Source organism: Cydia pomonella, chromosome 1 (genome assembly GCF_033807575.1).
Source record: "Cydia pomonella isolate Wapato2018A chromosome 1, ilCydPomo1, whole genome shotgun sequence".
NCBI classification, from domain to species: domain Eukaryota; kingdom Metazoa; phylum Arthropoda; class Insecta; order Lepidoptera; family Tortricidae; genus Cydia; species Cydia pomonella.
In genome coordinates, this window is record NC_084703.1 from 15,124,596 (window position 1) to 15,144,462 (window position 19,867).

At 36.3% G+C, this 19,867-nt stretch overlaps 1 protein-coding gene and 1 long non-coding RNA gene across 3 annotated transcripts in view; both read left to right on the forward strand.

The window, feature by feature from the left end:
- Nucleotides 1-3,312: 3,312 nt before the first annotated feature.
- LOC133516342 (nuclear hormone receptor FTZ-F1) overlaps nt 3,313-19,867 on the forward strand; it is a 133,423-nt gene continuing 116,868 nt past the window's right edge. The window contains exon 1 of one of the 2 annotated variants that reach the window (XM_061849281.1): nt 3,313-4,974. In XM_061849281.1, coding sequence (XP_061705265.1) covers nt 4,794-4,974 — 181 coding nt within the window. In that variant the 5' untranslated portion in view covers nt 3,313-4,793. The remainder of the gene's footprint in view (nt 4,975-19,867) is intronic. The other variant, XM_061849253.1, reaches the window with a different exon arrangement.
- LOC133516399 (uncharacterized) lies at nt 11,590-18,148 on the forward strand. Its single transcript, XR_009799216.1, has 2 exons — nt 11,590-14,376; nt 17,711-18,148. It is a non-coding gene; the product is annotated as an uncharacterized LOC133516399 (long non-coding RNA).

Below are 19,867 nucleotides of genomic sequence, written 5' to 3' on the forward strand. Positions count from 1 at the left end.
AAGATAAATACCATTTTTGTTCTGCAGAAAAGGGCTATTCGAGCAATATATAAAATGAACCATAGAGACTCACTTAGAGATAAATTTAAGGAAATTGACATAATGACAGTGCACTGTATGTACATAAAAGTATTGCTGATTTAAAGAAAAATTGTGACATTCATATGAATACTAGAAATAAACATAAGCTCGCAGTGCCCTTCACTCAGCTCCATACAATTAAAAAATCATTCATGGGTAATTGTGTAAGATTTTATAATAAACTTCCAAACCATACATGAATTCCAAACATACTGAATTATCAATTAATAAATTTAAGAATCATGTGAAGCGTAAACTTAATTCTAAAGCTTATTATACCACACAAGACTACATGAATGATAAAACAACGTGGGATTAATTGTGATTCGAAATTATTAATTATATTTGAATAATGATGATGAAATGGATATATATATATATATATCCATCATACTTATATTTCTTATAATATATACATAAATAACGACAAAACATATAGAGCTTACCCATACATTATTATTTATTCATAAGTATTATATGTGGAAGAATATTTACATCAATAAATTGCTCTCATAATTAGCTTAAGATAATAATATGTAATACTGTCTTACTATTCATAAGTGCTTGTTGCTAGGCCTACATGAATAACGTATATTCGAACTTTACAGATATGTCATTTTTTAAAATCCGGCCAGTATCCTAAGCTACAGGGTGTTCTGAATCATCAGTACTTAAACCCATATAGTCCATTGAATGAGTCCCTCCAAGGGGGGTCTAGAGTGCGTGAGTTAGTAACGTAAGATGTTTCTTCGGAAACATGTCAAGAGTCCCTAGGTAATAAACATACTAAAACCCCGGGACACTAGGAGGAGCCCCGGAGTGGGGGGAGGGGGGGAACTGGTCAATTTTTTCATTTTTCGCTTAAATCTCAAAAACGGTACATGTTAGAGAAAAACTTTCAAGGAAAAGTTGAAAGGCCATAAAATTATCTACATGTTGTACCTAAATCATTTTTTTCTATTCCCAGCCGTTTTCGAGCTACATCCCATGAAAGGTGAAAAATTCCTCGCCCCCGTTTCTCTAGTTCACACGGATGAGCATGGGGTTTTAGCATAAGCTTAACGAGGGCGGACCCCTTCCCATGCTACGTGTGAACCTTCATCGAAAAAATCCGAACAACGGATAATGTTGGGACATTGATGTCATATGAGAGGCACTAGAGGAAAAAAAAAAAGTTCAAGTATCGTAACTACCCTAATAAAATTCAATTCCTCCTAAACGCCTCCATGGTGGAATCTGGTTTTTTTATCAATGATAGACCTAATTATGAGCAATCTATCGGTACCGGTCACAAGTTGCACTTTTGAGCTTTTTGGAAGAAAAAAAATAAAAAGGTCAAGTTGCGTAACTACCCTAATATAATATTTACAGTACATATGGGGCTACTTTATAGCACTAGTGCGAGAAGTAGCATATTACGTTACTGTGTCGAACATTTAAAGGGCCATATGTACTGTAAAACGTTGTACGATACATGTGCGAATAGGTAATTCGCAACTCGTGTCGATTTAAAACACTCCCTTCGGTCGTGTTTTAATTTATCGCCACTCGTTTCGAATTTCCTATTTTTCGCACTTGTATCGTAATGTACTATTTGACAATCGATTCCTCCTAAAGGCTTCCATGGAGGAATGTGTTTTTTTTACCAATGATAGACCTAATTAAGAGCAATCTATCAGTACCGGTCACAAGTTGCACTTTTGAGCTTTTTGGAAGAAAAAAAATAAAAAGTTCAAGTATCGTAACTACCCTAATAAAATTAAATTCCCCGTAAACGCCTCCGTGGTGGAATCTGGTATTTTTATCAATGATAGATCTAATTATGAGCAATCTATCTATACCGGTCACAAGTTGCACTTTTGAGTTTTTGGAAGAAAAAAATAAAAGATCAAGTTCAGTAACTCAAACTACCCTAATATAATATTTTGACAATCGATTCCTCCTAAAGGCTTCCATGGAGGAATGTGCTTATTTTACCAATTATAGACCTAATTAAGAGCAATCTATCAGTACCGGTCACAAGTTGCACATTTGAGTTTTTTGGAAGAAAGAAATATTTTTTGATCGATTGATGTGATAAACATGGGTATGTAGTATGGGGAAATTGTTTGAGCCAAAATCATTTTTTACTGCGTGTAACTCAGAAACGGCTGGGAATAGAAAAAAATGATTTAGGTACAACTTGTAGATAATTTTATGGCCTTTCAACTTTTCCTTGAAAGTTTTTCTCTAACATGTACCGTTTTTGAGATTTAAGCGAAAAATGAAAAAATTGACCCTTTCCCCCCCTCCCCCCACTCCGGGGCTCCTCCTAGTGTCCCGGGGTTTTAGTATGTTTATTACCTAGGGACTCTTGACATGTTTCCGAAGAAACATCTTACGTTACTAACTCACGCACTCTAGAACTTTTTATTCAATGGACTAATAACCCTACTTTCTGGTGAAGTTTCAGTCGAGTAAAATGTTGATATTGGGGTACATAATGTAGGGTAAAGGCACCAGTGCTCAGCCATGCAGCAGTGGTCAGCCTTTCTTGCTTATTTTTGATTGTAATTAGCAAAGTTTTTCTCATTTTCATGCCAAAAGTAGGTGATATTATAGATTGATAAACTATTAGTTGAAAAATAACTTTATTTATAAAAGAATTGTCTAGCCTGAACCACAAGACTACTTCAAAGAAGTGCTGTCTTCTGACATGAAAGGTTAAGGGATATTCGCCATTTTTTTTGGAGTGTCACATGGTATTTTGAAAAGACGTTAGCAACCGAATTGTGATGTTTTGTTAAAAGAATGGGAACTTATTCACATAATTAATACATAATTCATCTGAAAAAAGTAAAAAACAAATAGAAATCCATATTGAAGTAACATTTTTAAGGGGGCTGACTATTGGAAACTACTTTTTTGTACAAAACCCAATAGTCAGCCTCCCGTGGCTGACTACTATGATTGAGGCAGTAATTTTAAAAAGGTCGTAAATCCAGAAGTCAGCCGAGGCCCGAGGGAGGCTGACCATAGGATTCAAGATTTATTTTTATTTTCAAATAAATCGCAAGTCGTGTAATCAATCACCTTTAAATATTTACACTATTAGGACTTTATTTGATTGAAAAACATCAAATACCCAGTAGTCAAACTCTGGCTGACCACTGGACACTGAGATCACGGGACTCAAAACCCACTAGTCAGCCGTTAAAATGTGATGGCTGGACACTGGATACTTAAAGGCTGTTTATTGGTACACAGGGGGATGATTGATTACTGGCAAAACGGCCCTTTTGTTATATTTAATGGAATATTTCCAAATCAAAATTTAATTACGTTTTATTCTTCTTAAAAAATAAAGTTTATTAAATTCGTGAACAGTAAAAAAATAAATGATTCTTATTGCTCAATTAGTGGCCAAATGAAACTATTCTGAACATAGAAATTTCGTAAAAAGGCTGACTACTGGTGCCTTTACCCTACAAATGTGGAGACAGAAGTGGAATTCATATTCGTCCGAGTTTTCTATTAAGAGAATGTCCCCTCGAATCGAAGTGTATAAACGCTAAACCTAGATTGAGCAAGTATTTTCTATAACAAGATGTATTTATTCACAAAGATATCTTGGACTTTTTGTGTAAAATTTAATAAGCTTTAATGTTGTGTCTTACACCATATTTTCCTAGATTGACGTAGATTAAGAGTACAATGCGAATTTCTCCAGGATGGTACACATTTTTCAAGATGGCTGCGATTCTTCGAGGTCCCCAAATGTCAAATGGTGTGGACATGAAAAAGGGGCATTTAATTTACATACATACCAAATTTCAGGACTGTTCCAGAAATTTCGAGGTTTGTTCTATTCCGATTGTGCTATACATGAATTTCATTACTGCTGTGTATGCATTTTATCCACCCACCCTGTCATTCTAATACGTTTTAATAAAAGCGCCCTCTTGTGGGTTTTGCTCGTACCTTATTGAACATTACACAGATACGCGAAGTTCGCTGACATGGCCCAGATGGCGACACTGAAACCGGATGCTAATGACCAAAATAGTATCTTTAAAATATATATTCCATTATTTATTTTATTAAACTACCTTCAGTATATGTCAAAAAATGTGCTTTTGTAAAAGTTAATTACTATTGTTTTAACCAATGAAAACATTCAGTATCGGTTTGCTATTCAACTCATAAAGAATGACCTACATTCGGAGCCCTTGTGAAAGGATTGTGCAATAGAAACGGTCATTTATTACACAACGCAGCGTATTCATAAGCAAACCGAGTAATTTTACCTGTATTATACATTGCCTTTAAGTTACAATGAATATGATAAAACAAAATTAATATATACTTTTTTTATAATACCCTTAGTAATAAAAACAACAAATACATTTTACTGTTAATACAAAGACTTATATTTATTATTCCTGATTTACAATCTTTTTCTTGTAAATAGGTCATGACACACTTTTGATCAAAATTAGGTTAATTTCCTACTGCCCTTTACCGATTTATTTCAATGTCAGTCATGAGTACGGTAGCTCCATTGAATTGTATCAAGTTATGTCGGAATACCAAAGTATAAGTGAAGTGCCCCAGAGACCTACATTTCGTTTATAAGCGATTTTAAAACATATAATATACTGTTTTACGCTGTGAGTGAAATATATAAATTACTTAGATATAATTCGGTGGCCTCGTTGTGTCGTTCTTTTACGATGCACGAAGACGCTCCAAAAATGAGTGTTACGCAGAGTTTGGCCGCCTCAACGAGCCAGCCGAAAAGCGAGCTCGTGTCGGAAGTGCCAGTGGAGTACGACATTATGAGCTCCACAGACGCCAAACCGCCGGAGCATTTAGATATAGACATTCAGGTCGCGTATGTGGACCCTTCTACCGGTAAGTACGTTTTAATCTTATAAGTATCTGTTGAGAAAAACAATCTCATTCGTTCGAACCGGATGTAATATTGCCTTTTCTGTGTATAAAAAATATCAAGAAACCAAACCAACACTTATCTGAAAAAGTTATAATGTTATATAGCCATAATCCGGCATCCCAATTGGAATCTGATCATAGTGATTAGAATATATTTTTGCTGTAACTTTGTAGAAGTTCAAAGTGACGCATGTTTTGGGGTTCATGAGGCCTGGAGAGAAAATTATTTATATATGATAGTCTTTATTCAAAAGAGACAAGTGTTGTATAATAATACATACATCTACATAATGCTGTATGCAATGTGGTGGCTACCTGCTCGTACGCTCGGTTGCACGATGTGGCAACGTCGCGCCGTATTGTTTTTTCGCGCTATCCTGCCATGGAATGGAATTGGCCGACTGGTCGTGTGAAACAGTGTTTAACTAAATTGTATGTCGTAGACGTAGATAATGGCAAGCAGAACGTGTTTCGAGAAGTTTACCAGCAGTCCAAAATAGGCTATACGCAGTAATAATGTATCACAATGTACCTACTGAGACCGTCGAACAGTGATGTGACGTCTTTTGTATTCAGTTGTGGTCGACAACGTTTTTGATTTCATTCGGTGTCAGTAGGGCAGGTTAGCGCGATGCGGGATGCGGAGCGCTGCAGTCTGCAGCCGACGCTGGCTGCTGTTCTGGTGTGAAGTAACCGCTTCCCTGACGTAAGATCGTAAGAATGAACCGCCGCAGGGCCATACAGATCGAACTCGTTTGGATTCGTTCTAGATGATATTACGCAGACTCTGTCAATGACGCGTTGTTGCAAGTGTTCACAAGTATTTATGGAAGTAGGGCGAACGCTGATTCTGTTTGGATTCCGACAAGTGGGCTTTTGAATTGGATTTTGCACTAGTTAATCTGTTCGATAAAATTGTTTCTTTCCGTTTGTAGTTTTCTAATTAACCTACCTACGCAGTATCTCTTAACCCACGTAGGGTTAAGTGCCAACCTACGTAAGATTATAAAATATTTATATTTAGAACTGAAACGCGTGTATTATATTCTTTTTGCTACGGTTTAGACCAGATAATTTAAGTATAGATAAGATTTGAAAATCACTTTGCGATGTATATGGCTACATTGCATTCTTATCAAGTACAGTCAGATATTAGGGCTTGCAATATCGGACGGTTTCCAATTCCGGAACTGATTTTTGATATTGGGTCCACAACTCCGGATTCCGGAACTGGTTCGGGAATTGGGGTTTACCATATTTTTATTTTATTTTTTTAAATAACAACAACAATATTAAATTCTGATACTTTACGTTTATCAAAGAAAGTATTGTTTCATTGGAAATTAATTTGAAGTATTCTTAATCGAGAAATATCAATAAATCGAGTAGTGCCGTCTTTACACTTCTTATTTAGCACCTTATTACTATGGTCACTTTTATTCACTTCAATGATACGGCTTATTACTTGGGGGTTGCTAGCAAACCATTTGATGCGTAATTTTATATAATGTCTAAATATAACAGCTGCGTAGCGTAATAGGTAGTGGCTCCTGCGATTCCGCTCTCGGTAAGGGCATTTGTTATGTTTATAACGATTATTTGTTCCTGAATTAAGGTTGTGTTCTAAGTATTTACCTATACCTATTACCTTTGTGCATTGCAGAATAGTGCCCAAATCTCAATAATTAAGATTAAACGAAATGATTAAAATTATTTTATTAGCGCTTCAATACAGCCGAATGAGAAAAAAAAACCCCTGATTGCTTAGTTTTCATGAAGTTAAAATAATAACTGCAATGGTTCATATACTTAATTCAAAAAGTACTTAAACATTACGCTTTTCAAGTTTGTTTTTTCCTTACTAGTTCCTAATTCAGAATATAATATGTGCTGCTTGTTGACTTCATACCTTTTTTAATGAAACACTTCACTTGACAACTTAATACTCATTTATTCCGAAACCAAATTTACCTTATAAGGGGCTGTAAAAATCTTAATAGCGTGAAGTAGCCGATAGAACAGCGACATCTACTGTGAAATTGGGCAACTATAAAAACTAAACATACTAAATTTAACATTATCGGCCCCCAAGGACGACTTGTTCTTTATAAAGATCCATGTAAATAAAACAAACCAAGAATAGTGAAGTAAGCAGCACGTGAAAAACGTGAATCAATAGTAATAAGGTTAAATTACATAGTGAAACTCAAATACTTAGAGCTATTCTTCAAAACTAAAACACATTAAACTTCTTAACAGATAGTTAAGGATCCAGAGGTAGAGGGCAAATTTTAGCAATGGGTCTTCGAAAAGTACCATTCTTTAATTTCAACGTAACCACTCGAGTTAAACCATCTCTACCAGGACACTTATCTATTATACGACCTAACAACCACTTTCCGGGAGAGAGTCTTTCATCCTTGACCAAAACTACTGTTCCAATATCAGGATCAGGATTAGTAACGGTCCATTTATACCGGGTTTGTAGTGTTGTTAAATACTCAGAACTCCAACGAGTCCTGAGCGATTGCAACATCCTTTGGAGCAATTGCCACCGATCCAAACGGGATACTGGCACAGTGGCGAGACTTTCTTCCGGAACAGTGATATGAGCTTCGCCTAGTGCAGTAGTGTATGGCACCATAAAACTTTGAAAGGGTGCAGTTATAAAATGGTTGAGAAAAAACAGGTATGGGGGGTGAAATGTCGATAAAATTCATCGTACTATACGTGGTTAACGGCTCCACTATACGTGGAAAACACAGTGTACTCTTTATTATAAATGGAAGAAAACGACCTCCATCTTGAATTTTAGAATTTTTGCTCTGATCAAGATAATAATCGATATCTATAGATCCGAAAGACGCTTTATTATGAATCTGAGGCCAAGATTGCAAATATCAGCCGCCATTTTAATTACGGCATATTTGTTCTGTTCAAGATGAAAATCGATGTCTGAAGATTCGAGAGGCTCTTTATTATTAACTTAGGTCAACATTAAAAAAACAACCTCTATAATAATAATAAAATACTTATAATACGTAATTTTTTTTTAACATGCAACATTGATATCGGCGCGTAGCGAAACCTTTTGGCCGCCAAAGACGTCATATGACGCGCGCGGCTACAGCCCAATATCAACCTTCATGCGTACCGACAAGGTTCACGATTACGCGCCGCGTGCGATAGGCGTGGCGTTCAAAGGATTACACTATGTTGGGATTTTTTTCTCAGTAGTTAACACTGGTAATTGGTAACCACCAAAATGTTGTTAGAGTTCTATAAATCTATACCAAAATCTATACAAATAAAACAGTAGATATAATAAGTATAAATACAAAGTGTTTTAATAAATAATGATATGTCCATTTGTGTTGTGTTTCAGTAAACTGCCTTATAAGTTGATCAAAAATATTGCAAGTGCAAAAAAAGTGTATTTGGAGAAAAATTAACGTTTTGATAAAATTATAATTTAAATTAGAATTTCTCCTACAGATTATTACAATTCACTTACATAGAGAAATACAAGCAATCATAATATACATTATTTACATAGTGCACGAATAGCATAAAATATATTCTAAAATAAGACAATTACTTATTTCTGTAAGAAAAAAGTGGGGACGTACTATGTGAATTGGCATCTGGTAAGCCAGTACAGTACAGTGAAAATATCATCACGCGAGCGCGGGCGGACCGGGCTGGCGCAAAGTCCAGCGTAACGTGACCGAGAAATTAACAGAGAGAGCGCGCCAGAGAATCCAGAGATACGCGTTTATACTGGTTGGTCTGAGCGGTTAACACGTCCGCCGAGCTCGCCCAGAAGTTGGCAATAACAGTCCAACAACATGCATGGGGTTATATTACGTGTTAACTTTTAATCGCTACTCGCCGATATCAATGTTGCATGTTAAAAAAAATATTTTTACGTATTATAAGTATTTTTTTTTTGTTTTATTTGGAATTATTACATTATATTAATTATTAGATTATATGTTTTTTTTCCTTTTGCCATCAATCCCGAGAGTATGAGAACATTAATCTTATTAATTGAAAATTGAATTAATTGTGACGTGTTCTATGAAACCTGGATCTTTTGTCAAGGGCGTTTACGCCACACTGCGTATCTATAACTAATACACATATAGCTAGTTTTAATATGATACACATTTCAAGTTAAATAATAGGTTTTACAGTACATATGGTGCTAATTTACCGCACTGGTGCGAAAATTAGCATATTACGTTACTGTGTCGAACATATAAATGTACTGTAAAACGTTGTACGATACATGTGCGAATAGGTAATTCGCAACTCGTGTCGATTTAAAACACTCCCTTCGGTCGTGTTTTAATTTATCGCCACTCGTTTCGCACTTGTATCGTAATGTACTATTTCTCAAACGTGTAATGAAATGTTGACATGACTTACTTCAAATTAGGTCCGGAAATACATCAGGTGCGATGAGTGAAGATGATATGTAAAGGAATTTCATACAGCCTTACACACCTAGGCCTGTAAGGCAACCTTCTTTTGTTTTTAAACGTCAAATTATGGCACGTCTTGGCATTCAACCGTAAAAAACCTATAAGCAAAATTCTGCCAGTATGCTTTTTTTTATTTTTTTTGTCTTTTCTGTGTTTTTTTTTTCTTTTTTGTGTTTGTTAAATATTATTTCAGCGTTTCAAAGGGGAACAAAAATTTCATTATTTTTGCGCTACGACGCACGGTTTAGGAGATACAGCCCCAAAAAGTTTTATTTTTTTCAGTCATGCAGAAATCTTTATAGGGCTGTATCTCCTAAACCGTGCGTCGTAGCGTAAAAATAATCAAATTTTCGTTCCCCTTTCGGTATCAACAAAAAACGCAAAAACGAAAAAAAAAAAGAAAAAAGCGTAATGGCGTGCGTGATAGCGCCAAAACAATTACATTTTTGTTCCCCTTCAATACCCCACGCACGGAATAACCTATCACATTAAGACATAAAACAATCATCATCATCATCATCCTTTTTTTTAAATTATTTCATTGCAAGTTTGAGAAAAGCACTGCACAAACCTCGGCGGGAAACGGGGTTGCCGGCCGTCTATATCTACTTTGCCTGCAACCCTTCGTTTCCCGTCCTCTATAGTAATGTACTATTAATAATAATAAATGATGGACACCATAGAACATACCTTATTATTTTCGTTCTATTTGAAAACCAACAAATCTTGGCTTATCTACAGGGCCTCGCGGGTCATCGTAGATACAACTTTCTTAGAGATAGAGTATGTGAGCTTTGCCAAAATCAAGTCTGACTCGCGGTCATATACGGTGGCCCCCACGGCCTGAACGGTATATGCCGAATATGTACGTGCCCGCGCCCACCATGTTCGACGTTTTAACAACTTATGTAAGCAAGGAGGATCAGAAGTAAATTTTCATTTAAAGTAGGTTGAAGTCACTTTATAGTAGATGTAGTAGTTCATATTCAATTTTACTATGTCTTAGGTATGCCTATGATGGATCTTTAATATTTTAGAAATTCGTAAAATCTAAGAACAGGATTTTATTAAAGATCGTTTTATATACCTACTTAATATTTTTCTATTTTTTAAGTTATTTTTAAAAACATTCGTTTTAAGTCTTAAGAGGACGGCCGATTCTCCACACAAACGTCGTCCTCTCTGAATATTGACATCGTGAAAAACATTTTTACATAATTTGATGTATATAAATCATGGCTATGCCTCTACGTTTGCCTTTTTTAGATTTTTGTATTATTATAAAAATTAGGAGTGACAAACAGATTTCATACAATATTTTAAATGCTTCTAACTCCTATAATAACTAATAATTAAAAAAAATCAAACGTAGGGGCATAGCTATGGTTGATATACAACAAATTATGTCAAAATATTTTCAATAATGTGAATATCCAGAGAGGAAAATGAGGACTACGTTTGTATGAAAAGGTGATTTCGCGCGGATCTTCCACTTTTGTCTTAAGCCACAGCTATTTGTATATGTAAAAATTCTGTTACCAGTTACCACCTGCGGGAGAGCGTTGTCTTTTGACACGTGTCATGTACGCTTAAAAAGAGGCACTAGGCCAGTTAAAATCACGTTTGTTTGTGCTAACTCAATAAACATTATTTTATTATTATTTGTACCATCACGGAACATTTGTGTTCCCGTTCCGGACGTTTGGGTCCAAACCGGAAAAACCGGTCGCCTAACTAATAAAACGGTATTCAATTTGATTTCCGCCAGACGGTGACTCGCCTCCACAAGAAGCGACATCTAGGATTGCTGGGCATCACCGGTGTGAGCGGCTCAAGGGTTTTGAGAGGTGTACGCCGCTTTCTACCCAGTGGGCCAACTCACGTCTTTTGCATGATTCACTTCCACCCCCTGGAGCATATAGCTCTAACGACTCCACTGTGGCCAGCCGGCTAAAACAAGCCAGAGGCAGAGAATCCTGTCCCACCCACCGTCGTTGCGGGTAACAGAACTCCCCAGGAGCACTCGGGTACGTGGGGTCGCTACTCCCCAATAGCCCGCCACAAGCTGCCCGTTGACTGATTGCACTGGTACAATCAGCGGGCGATGGGGTCGTCACATCCCTACGTCTTATTCTTGATATCCATTTCGAGTGACATTATTATTTTTTCCTTTATTTATCTTTTATTCTTAGGTAAGGCTTTTTACAATATGTATATAAAAGTAAAATATAAAAACAAAATATATAAACACATTATAAAAAAACCGGACAAGTGCGAGTCGGACTCGCCCACCGAGGGTTCCTTGTAGTATTTGTTGTTATAGCGGCAACAGAAATACATCATCTGTATTTCAACTGTTCATGAGACATGAGCCTGGTGACAGACGGACGGACGGACGGACAGCAGAGTCTTAGTAAATAGGGTCTCGTTTTACCTTTTGGGTACGGAACCCTAAAAACCTAACCTAGGGTGCCCGAAGAAAACGAACAGACTTATTTGTATATTTTTCAAAGATGTTAAAAATGTCTCTGGAAATCGCAATTAAAAGCTAATCAAAATCTAAATGTAAACAAGTCAGTTCTACAGGTAAGATTAAACGACACGCGATTTTCGAACTATTCAAACGTAGTGATCCCGCGCTTTTTCAAATTTGCCGCCTTTTCTACTGACAAGTTTCGCTTAACCATGCAATATGTATTCAATATATTATATTCATGCATTTTGGAAATAATAATATTCATCTGCATTGCTTACAACGTTACTATGTATATATAAATATGTACCTAGTCACGCAAACATGATCAAGATTTATTTTATACACCATTGTGCATTTGTGTGTATGTTTATGTCAGTACCCCTAGTGTAAATAAATTCGATTTCGAAACGTGACGTACGCGTTTGCGTTGTCTCATTTTGTATTAGATTTAGAAAGAGCGCGCCAAGCGGGACGTTTTGGAAACTCAAAATCCTATACAAAATGAGACTTAACGCAAACGCGTTCGTCACGTTATGATGTCGATCAAATTTACACTAGGGGTACATGTACCAAGTACCAATACTGACACATGTAAGTATATCGTGTTAAAAAAAACGTCCTTATAAATTTGGTTATAAAGTATTAACATTAAAGTCATTATTGTCTACCTAGTTATTCCAAAGCAAAGTGAAAACATAATTTAAACGAGGGCAAGAAGGCTGCATTTCGTGTGTACTTTTTTATTTTAATTGTAATCTTGAATGTAGGGCAAGGTTGGTGCGTTCGAGTAACATTAAAATAGAACAAATAACTTGAGGCACGCACACTTAAGTGTTTGTTGAGCGCTCGTAGCCTTATAGATTGCTGTTTTTTACCTAGCTATTAAATGAACTAGGCCTTAATGACATGGCAGTAAGGCTTATCACGGTGATTTTATAAACTCTAACATCAATTATTCATAGATAGGATAGATTTAACCCTTAAACCATTTGATATTCCTTTCTAATGTCATTTAACAATGCTTCTACTTAGTTATTATAAATTAGATTTAACAATAAGTGTAAAAAAATTAAAACAATTATAAATTTAAATGGAGAATCCGGAGAACAGAGTACGAGGAGATATTGCAAATAGTATCACTTATTTTATGAAATAGGGATCAATTATTAACGTATAATACAGGAGTATTTCGAGGAAATACGAGTATTACAATGGAAAAATATATGTACATAGGTAGTTCGAGGAACGACATTAGCAGTCGGTGCTATCAATGGACCTCGCCTCTGACCCACTGACCCAGTTTCGCGGGAGACTTATATCGTCAAGCGCCGCCATTACACGCACGTACCTAACAACTACCATCTACATATATTATAAATCAGCAAAGGATGCCTTTATGCTTTATTTATCTTTTCATCACACTTGCTCGAAAAAGATCTTATTTCATGCAGGTGTGCTGAGGGACAAAGGCCTATTGTTCCCGCGGGAGTTATGGATTGTGAAAATAAAACTATAACTCCCTACTCTCCCTAGGGAGTTATAGCTTTTTCTTTAATTATGTCACTTATTCATACAAACCAAGTAGCATAAATGAGTTTTACTTTTAAAATACTGACGTTTATAATTTAATAGTATTGTTTATGTTTCGAAATATTTAATTTGATTAATTTAACAGCCGTTTAAAATATTTTTACATAATATTCAATCGTGGCTGAATGCCGAATAGGTCTTTGCCTTCGATGCCTCACCTGCCAAGAAATTACAAAATGGCGGACGAATGTTTGATATGTCACCGTATTTAAGAACTATTTTGTTTAAAATTTAGTTTTTTCTTCTCAAGTGTGATGAAAAACATTTTGTGTAACTCCGGGGGTAAGAATATTGCAAACTCGGGTCTTTAATTACCACCCTCGTATCCAAAATTTCACTTTCCCCCTCGTTGCACAATGTACTACAACTCTGTTTTTTCACTTATTCGTTTTCAGCTAAGTATCTCTCTTGTTTTGCCGAATAATTTGGTCAGGTCAGGACAAGCTATAATTGCATTAGCAGCTAGAGAGATAAACCGCACCTTATAAGCAAACAGGTTTCGTAAAAGGTAAAGGACTAGCGAACAAATGTTCTGCTAGTTAGATCTAGAGATGGGCCAAATACCAAATATGAATATTCGTCCGAATTATTCGATGAATCTATAAGCCATCTTCCAATTCTTATATATCATCTGAAACCGTTTTAATACTAATAGTTTGTTTTAATGCGTGTGTTTTAATGACAACAGGAAGACGTATTCTGGGACAGTATCTACTTGCAAAGATCTGGAGGAGCCTATACACACCCAAACATCCTCAATCTGGAAATAAAGAGGTGGAAAGAGACAAAACATATCTCAGGCATTGTCAGGTAAAGAGCAATAGTGCATTTCATTTCAAGTGTGCAAAGTGTGTCATGCCGTATGGCCGTCGGGACTCATACATAGTCCCGACGGCCATACGGACAAGTACACAAAAAGGTGCGACGGGACTGGGACAAGTACATAATGACACTTGCACAGGGACAATACTGATGGAAGCACCGTGAGCGCGGACTTCTGGCCGAAGGGTATGGTATGGTGTTTCGGCGGTTCTGTGGGAATCCACCGCAGCAGAAAACTGTATCGCCGACATGTTTTTTTAGCTTATAATATCTTTATTGTTAGTTAAGGTATGTATGGGCCTTAGTTACCCGAAAATAAATGATATTTGATTTGAATAAACGACGATGATATTGTCAATTCAGAACTATATTCCTACCAGTGGCGGCGCCTCACAAATATTCGTAGGAAAGTCAGAGTTAATTCTGCTTTTCTTTTCTCCATGAACCGATCGTGAAAGTACTCTACGGGCTAAAATTAGACAAGCCGGTGGGAATCGAGTTCGTCGATCGATCCGCCACTGATACCTACATACTTATGTTTCGCGATGATAAATAATACATTTAAAAAAATATTTACAATAAATATCACTCAACACAGTTGCAATTCAGGATAAATATTTTGATAGAATTACATTTTATCAGCGTGCGCCACTTTTACTTGATTTTTAGGGTTCCATAGTCAACTAGGAACCCTTATAGTTTCGCCATGTCTGTCTGTCTGTCTGTCTGTCCGAGGCTTTGCTCCGTGGTCGTTAGTGCTAGAAAGATGAAATTTGGCATGGACATATAAATCAATAAAGCCGACAAAGTCGTACAATAAAATTTAATTTTTTTTTTTGGTACCTCCCCTACACGTAAAGTGGGGGTGATTTTTTTTTGTTTCACCCCTACAGTGTGGGGTATCGTCGGTCTTTCAAAAGTAATAGGGGGTCTTCAACAAACATTTTTCGATAAAGTGAATATATTCGGAGATAATCGTTCCGAAAGAAAAAAAAAGGGTCCCTCCCCTCTAACTTTTGAACCATAGGTCCAAAAAATATGACTATGCAGTCTCCGATTGCAAGTAAGTCTGTTACTTTGATTAGGTACTGATTATGCAAATTTGCCTATTTGTTTAACTCGGGTGAAAGGTACCGTTACCGTTTCATCCTTTGGTTAACAATCTAATATACTCTAAGCTCCAGTTTAGCTTATTGGGACGGAAGATTAACTACGGAATCCTACACTGAGTATGGCCCGACATCCTCTTGGCCGGTGTTATTTCTGTTTACGACAGTCAACGTGTCAATGATAATCCCAGACAGACAAATAATCGAAAACTTTAAATTGGTTAGTGTAATATTGTTACAGCGCGGCTTACGTGGGCGATGACTCGCAAATGCGACACGGCGCGGTGCGGCGGCCCAACGGCATTCGGAGATCCATAGGGACCCAGGCACACTTCCATAGGGATTGAATTTACCCGCGCCGCGCCGCTTCGCGTTCGCGAGTCATTCGCTCAGGTAACTATGTTAACGCCACCAATCATGGAACATTTAAGAGAAAATTTGGAGTGTTTTTGATATTTCACCGACACCTCTAAAATTTCTACCGCTTTACGCTTTAAAAGTCGAATGTCCATTACCCAAACGTTTAGTACCCAGTTTCCAAAACGTTCCGCTTGGCGCGCTGTTTCTAAATCCCATACTAAATGAGACTTAATGCAAACGCGTACGTCACGTCACGAAATCGAATAAATTTACAATAGGGGCTCTGTTCGTCCTATAATTATGTTTTCTATGTATTTAATGAAAGCTACTGCAATTGGTTTCAAACTGTGGTTTTTTGCTCCAGTCATGGAATGAAAAATTAAACTTAAGAGGCTGACAACACCCAATGTCCTTGAAATTGATGTTACTTAAACAGTTTTTTAAGAAAGACTATTTGTTTCAGTCAAGTAAGAAAAATATATGTTCATATTAATTATATTTCAAAGACCGTGGTCGTACTCGATACACGATTGAACGAAATCGGCTCGATAGAAAATAATTGCAAAGATTGGTCTTAAAATCACAATTAAACGGTTGTATGTCTTTATTGTTTTGACTTATGGGTCTGCAATTAAAATCACAATTTTAAAACATTTATATCTAAACCTTGGTCGAGTTAAATATTACACTAATAATCCACTTTTTTTTATTTAAATATTTTTCTTATTATTCCCTTGCCCAGGCCCAGTAACATGCGACAGTGCTATCTCATTTACTCCGATACAAATAGACAGTGTGCGCGCTTTAGGTATTGACAGCCTCTTAAGCAGTTCTTTGGCTCTTGTTTATGGTAAAATGTTGCCAGAGATTAAAAACTGATGGTAAATACTTGTTTTACAGGATTTGTCTATACCATTCCATTACTGGTGCCTGTTCCATTATAGGGGTATCATTTTATTTATATATATTATGTAATAGGGTGGTCCAGTTTCGTATGGAATTGAAAAAAATTGCAAACTTTTCTCAACATGACTCCCTTTGTTCTATTATGAAGTAGTAATAATGTATGTGCCTAATTTTGAGTCATTTGCTCATAATTTACTGGTCGCTAAATAGCTTATAGCTTAAAAAGATGCTCACCGGGTCATGTAGACGCGGCCCGCGGCTATATTGTCTGTATGCGTTTATAAAAAGTAAAAAACTAAACACTAATAACTTCCCGTCCGCTAAAACTGTACAGTAATGATTCAGATTTTTCTTAATTTGATTTTTATATAATGAACATCCTCACGTACTAGTTTTGATACAATAAGGCCTTATTTCCATTTCCGAGCATATTAGAGAAAACGTCGTTTATTGTCTGTGTGCAAGGGTCATTATCTCATTATGGAGCATATTAGAGAAAACGTCGTTTATTGTCTGTGTGCAAGGGTCATTATCTCATTATGTATCTAATTGTCCTGTGTTGTTTATTCTTCTACATCTTGCAATAAAATGTACTATTTTGAGATGTAGTAAATAGTAATTTTAAAATGTACTATAGTAAGCCTACTAATTAGTAAACTACTCGAAAAAAATTGTCCGCACTTATCTCAACATGCCTTAGGTGCAGCAACCTCTGGCTTCAAATCTGTGGCTTGTTTTAATTAATTGCACCGAAGTAAAATCTTACCGCATTGGCACAGACCGGGCAACGTGGTATTATTAAACATAAATTTTTGATTGGAATTGATTGAAAGTTATTGAAACGGCTAGCCACTTTCTTCGTGTCATTTCTCTGGATACAATAATTTCATTTGTACCAATGAGTAAATGAGTATGCTACTGTTTAAGGCAGGCTGTGACGTTTTCAGGTAGGTAATGGAACATACTGACTGCCGAGTTTGCTCGAAATTTAATGTGGTAATTCACTTAGTATTAAAATACAACTAAAACCGCACATAACAGCGTTAAATGAAAATATAAAATAACAACACAGCCCAGTGACCAATATACTTTCATCTCGGGATAAATTAATGTATTATAAAAACAAAATTTTAAGGAGAGCTACGTTCTGATGTTTCAATAAAATTAATTCGGATGACGCCCAGTCGCTGTGACCTGACACAAATCGGTTGGCGTCAACAACTGCGGCATACTTTGACGATGAAATTACCTAATTTACGCTGAGCATGGAATGTTTGAAGAGACATGTTAAATTAACACGCGAAATGTGGGATGATACGAAAGTATTACGTCGTGACACATTCTATTCCGAGTCTATCTATAAAAAAATCTATTTCCTCAAACAAGCTTTTATATTATCAACGATATCAATCCTCATAGCAGTCTAGCCTGGTCTCAAGTTTCCGTACGACTCTACTTTCATCCGGGACGTCTTGCTCATGTCAAGGTAAGTATTCTTTTATAAGTTGATGTAATGTTCCTCTATATTTATATTTATACATTTCTATATGTAGAGCATCCAGATCCGCGACCAGGCTCCACAGAGCATCTTGTAAGGCTTCCCATCTGTAACCGATATACGTCTTTGAAGTTTTTCGTAATCAGACACTCTTGTGTCGCGTTCCTGTTTTCATGGACATTTCAAAAATTTCATAAGATTTAACAAAATTACATTTATAGCGTTGGTGGTAGGGAATGCAATCTCGCGCGGGGTGTTTCGAGATTTCGATCGCCAAACTGTCGAGATAGAGATTAGACAAAGGGGGCGTCCAATAAATACGAGTATACGCGAGGGGTTTTTGAGGATATTTTTACCCCCTGGTGTAATGTCGTAAGATTTGTCTCGACTCCGTCCCGGGATCCCGGGCACACTACATAATATTGAAATATTTTATGCCGAATTTTAGAATATTCCGATTTTTAAATACTCGACCCATCAAAATTTTGATTGTCGTAATTACGAACTATGAAAATCCCTGAAGAATATATTTCCGAATAGCAAAAAAGACGATTTAATAAAAAATTCCGAACCACAAAACATAATTCCGAATATAACAATTCCGATAGTGACAAACACCGACTTTAACATTTACGATTTTTGTAATCACGAATATCCATTATTTAGAAATTTTCTATTAAAATGGCCAAATGAAAAAAGATTTTGTTTTTTTTTAAATAAAAAATGCAAAAATCATAAAGCTTGTAATTTTTGTACCGAGGGCATCGAGGCCTACCGCGAACCACGTTCGACGTGTTGCCTCCCTGTCACACTTACGTACAAATTTATAAGTTTGACAGAGAGGCAACACGTCGAACGTGATTCGCGGTAGGCCTTCTGCTCCGGCGCTACGGGCAAAGTAGCCCCTTCGCCCTTATACTTCATGTTATTGTATTTCCAAAGTTTCATTAGTTCATTACAATCCAACACGTACTTTTAAAACGAGAACGAAACTCCGTTTGTATGGGAAGGTGAAATTCGACCGAGCTTACTGCGGACTCTTAACTAAATACTATATCCTTCTATTACACCTGCAATCCAATAAACATTTCGACAAACTATACAGTAAAATAAACATCATCAAACTAGCCAACTATGTCTGCTATCTTTGAAAAAAAAAAACACAGTTAAATAATAAATAAATAATATTTATTCTGGCTTTCCGCATCCATTGTGATCCAATGCATCAATTAAAATATTTGCAAAAATATTTTTTTAATCATCATAAAACTTTTATGGCAATTTGAGGGCGGATAAAGCTATCTGAGATTTTCGCCAACATTGCCCACGTCGATTTGATATGGAAATACAGCTTGTAAGACGTTGAAACGAGGATCGCTTAATGATAAAGGGTAATCCTAGCGTTCCCTTTTAAAATCTTAGGATTAAGAATATATATTAACTTCTTAAAAAATGGGTGGACAATGTTGCCTAGCCGTTTTTGCACTTTTCCATACAAGTCGCAAACAGCATTTACATGTTTCAGAAAATCTGTTACAATAGTTTAAGAGTCCGCAGCAAATCTGTTACAATAGTTTAAGGGTGTGCTCAATAAAGCGAGGCGATA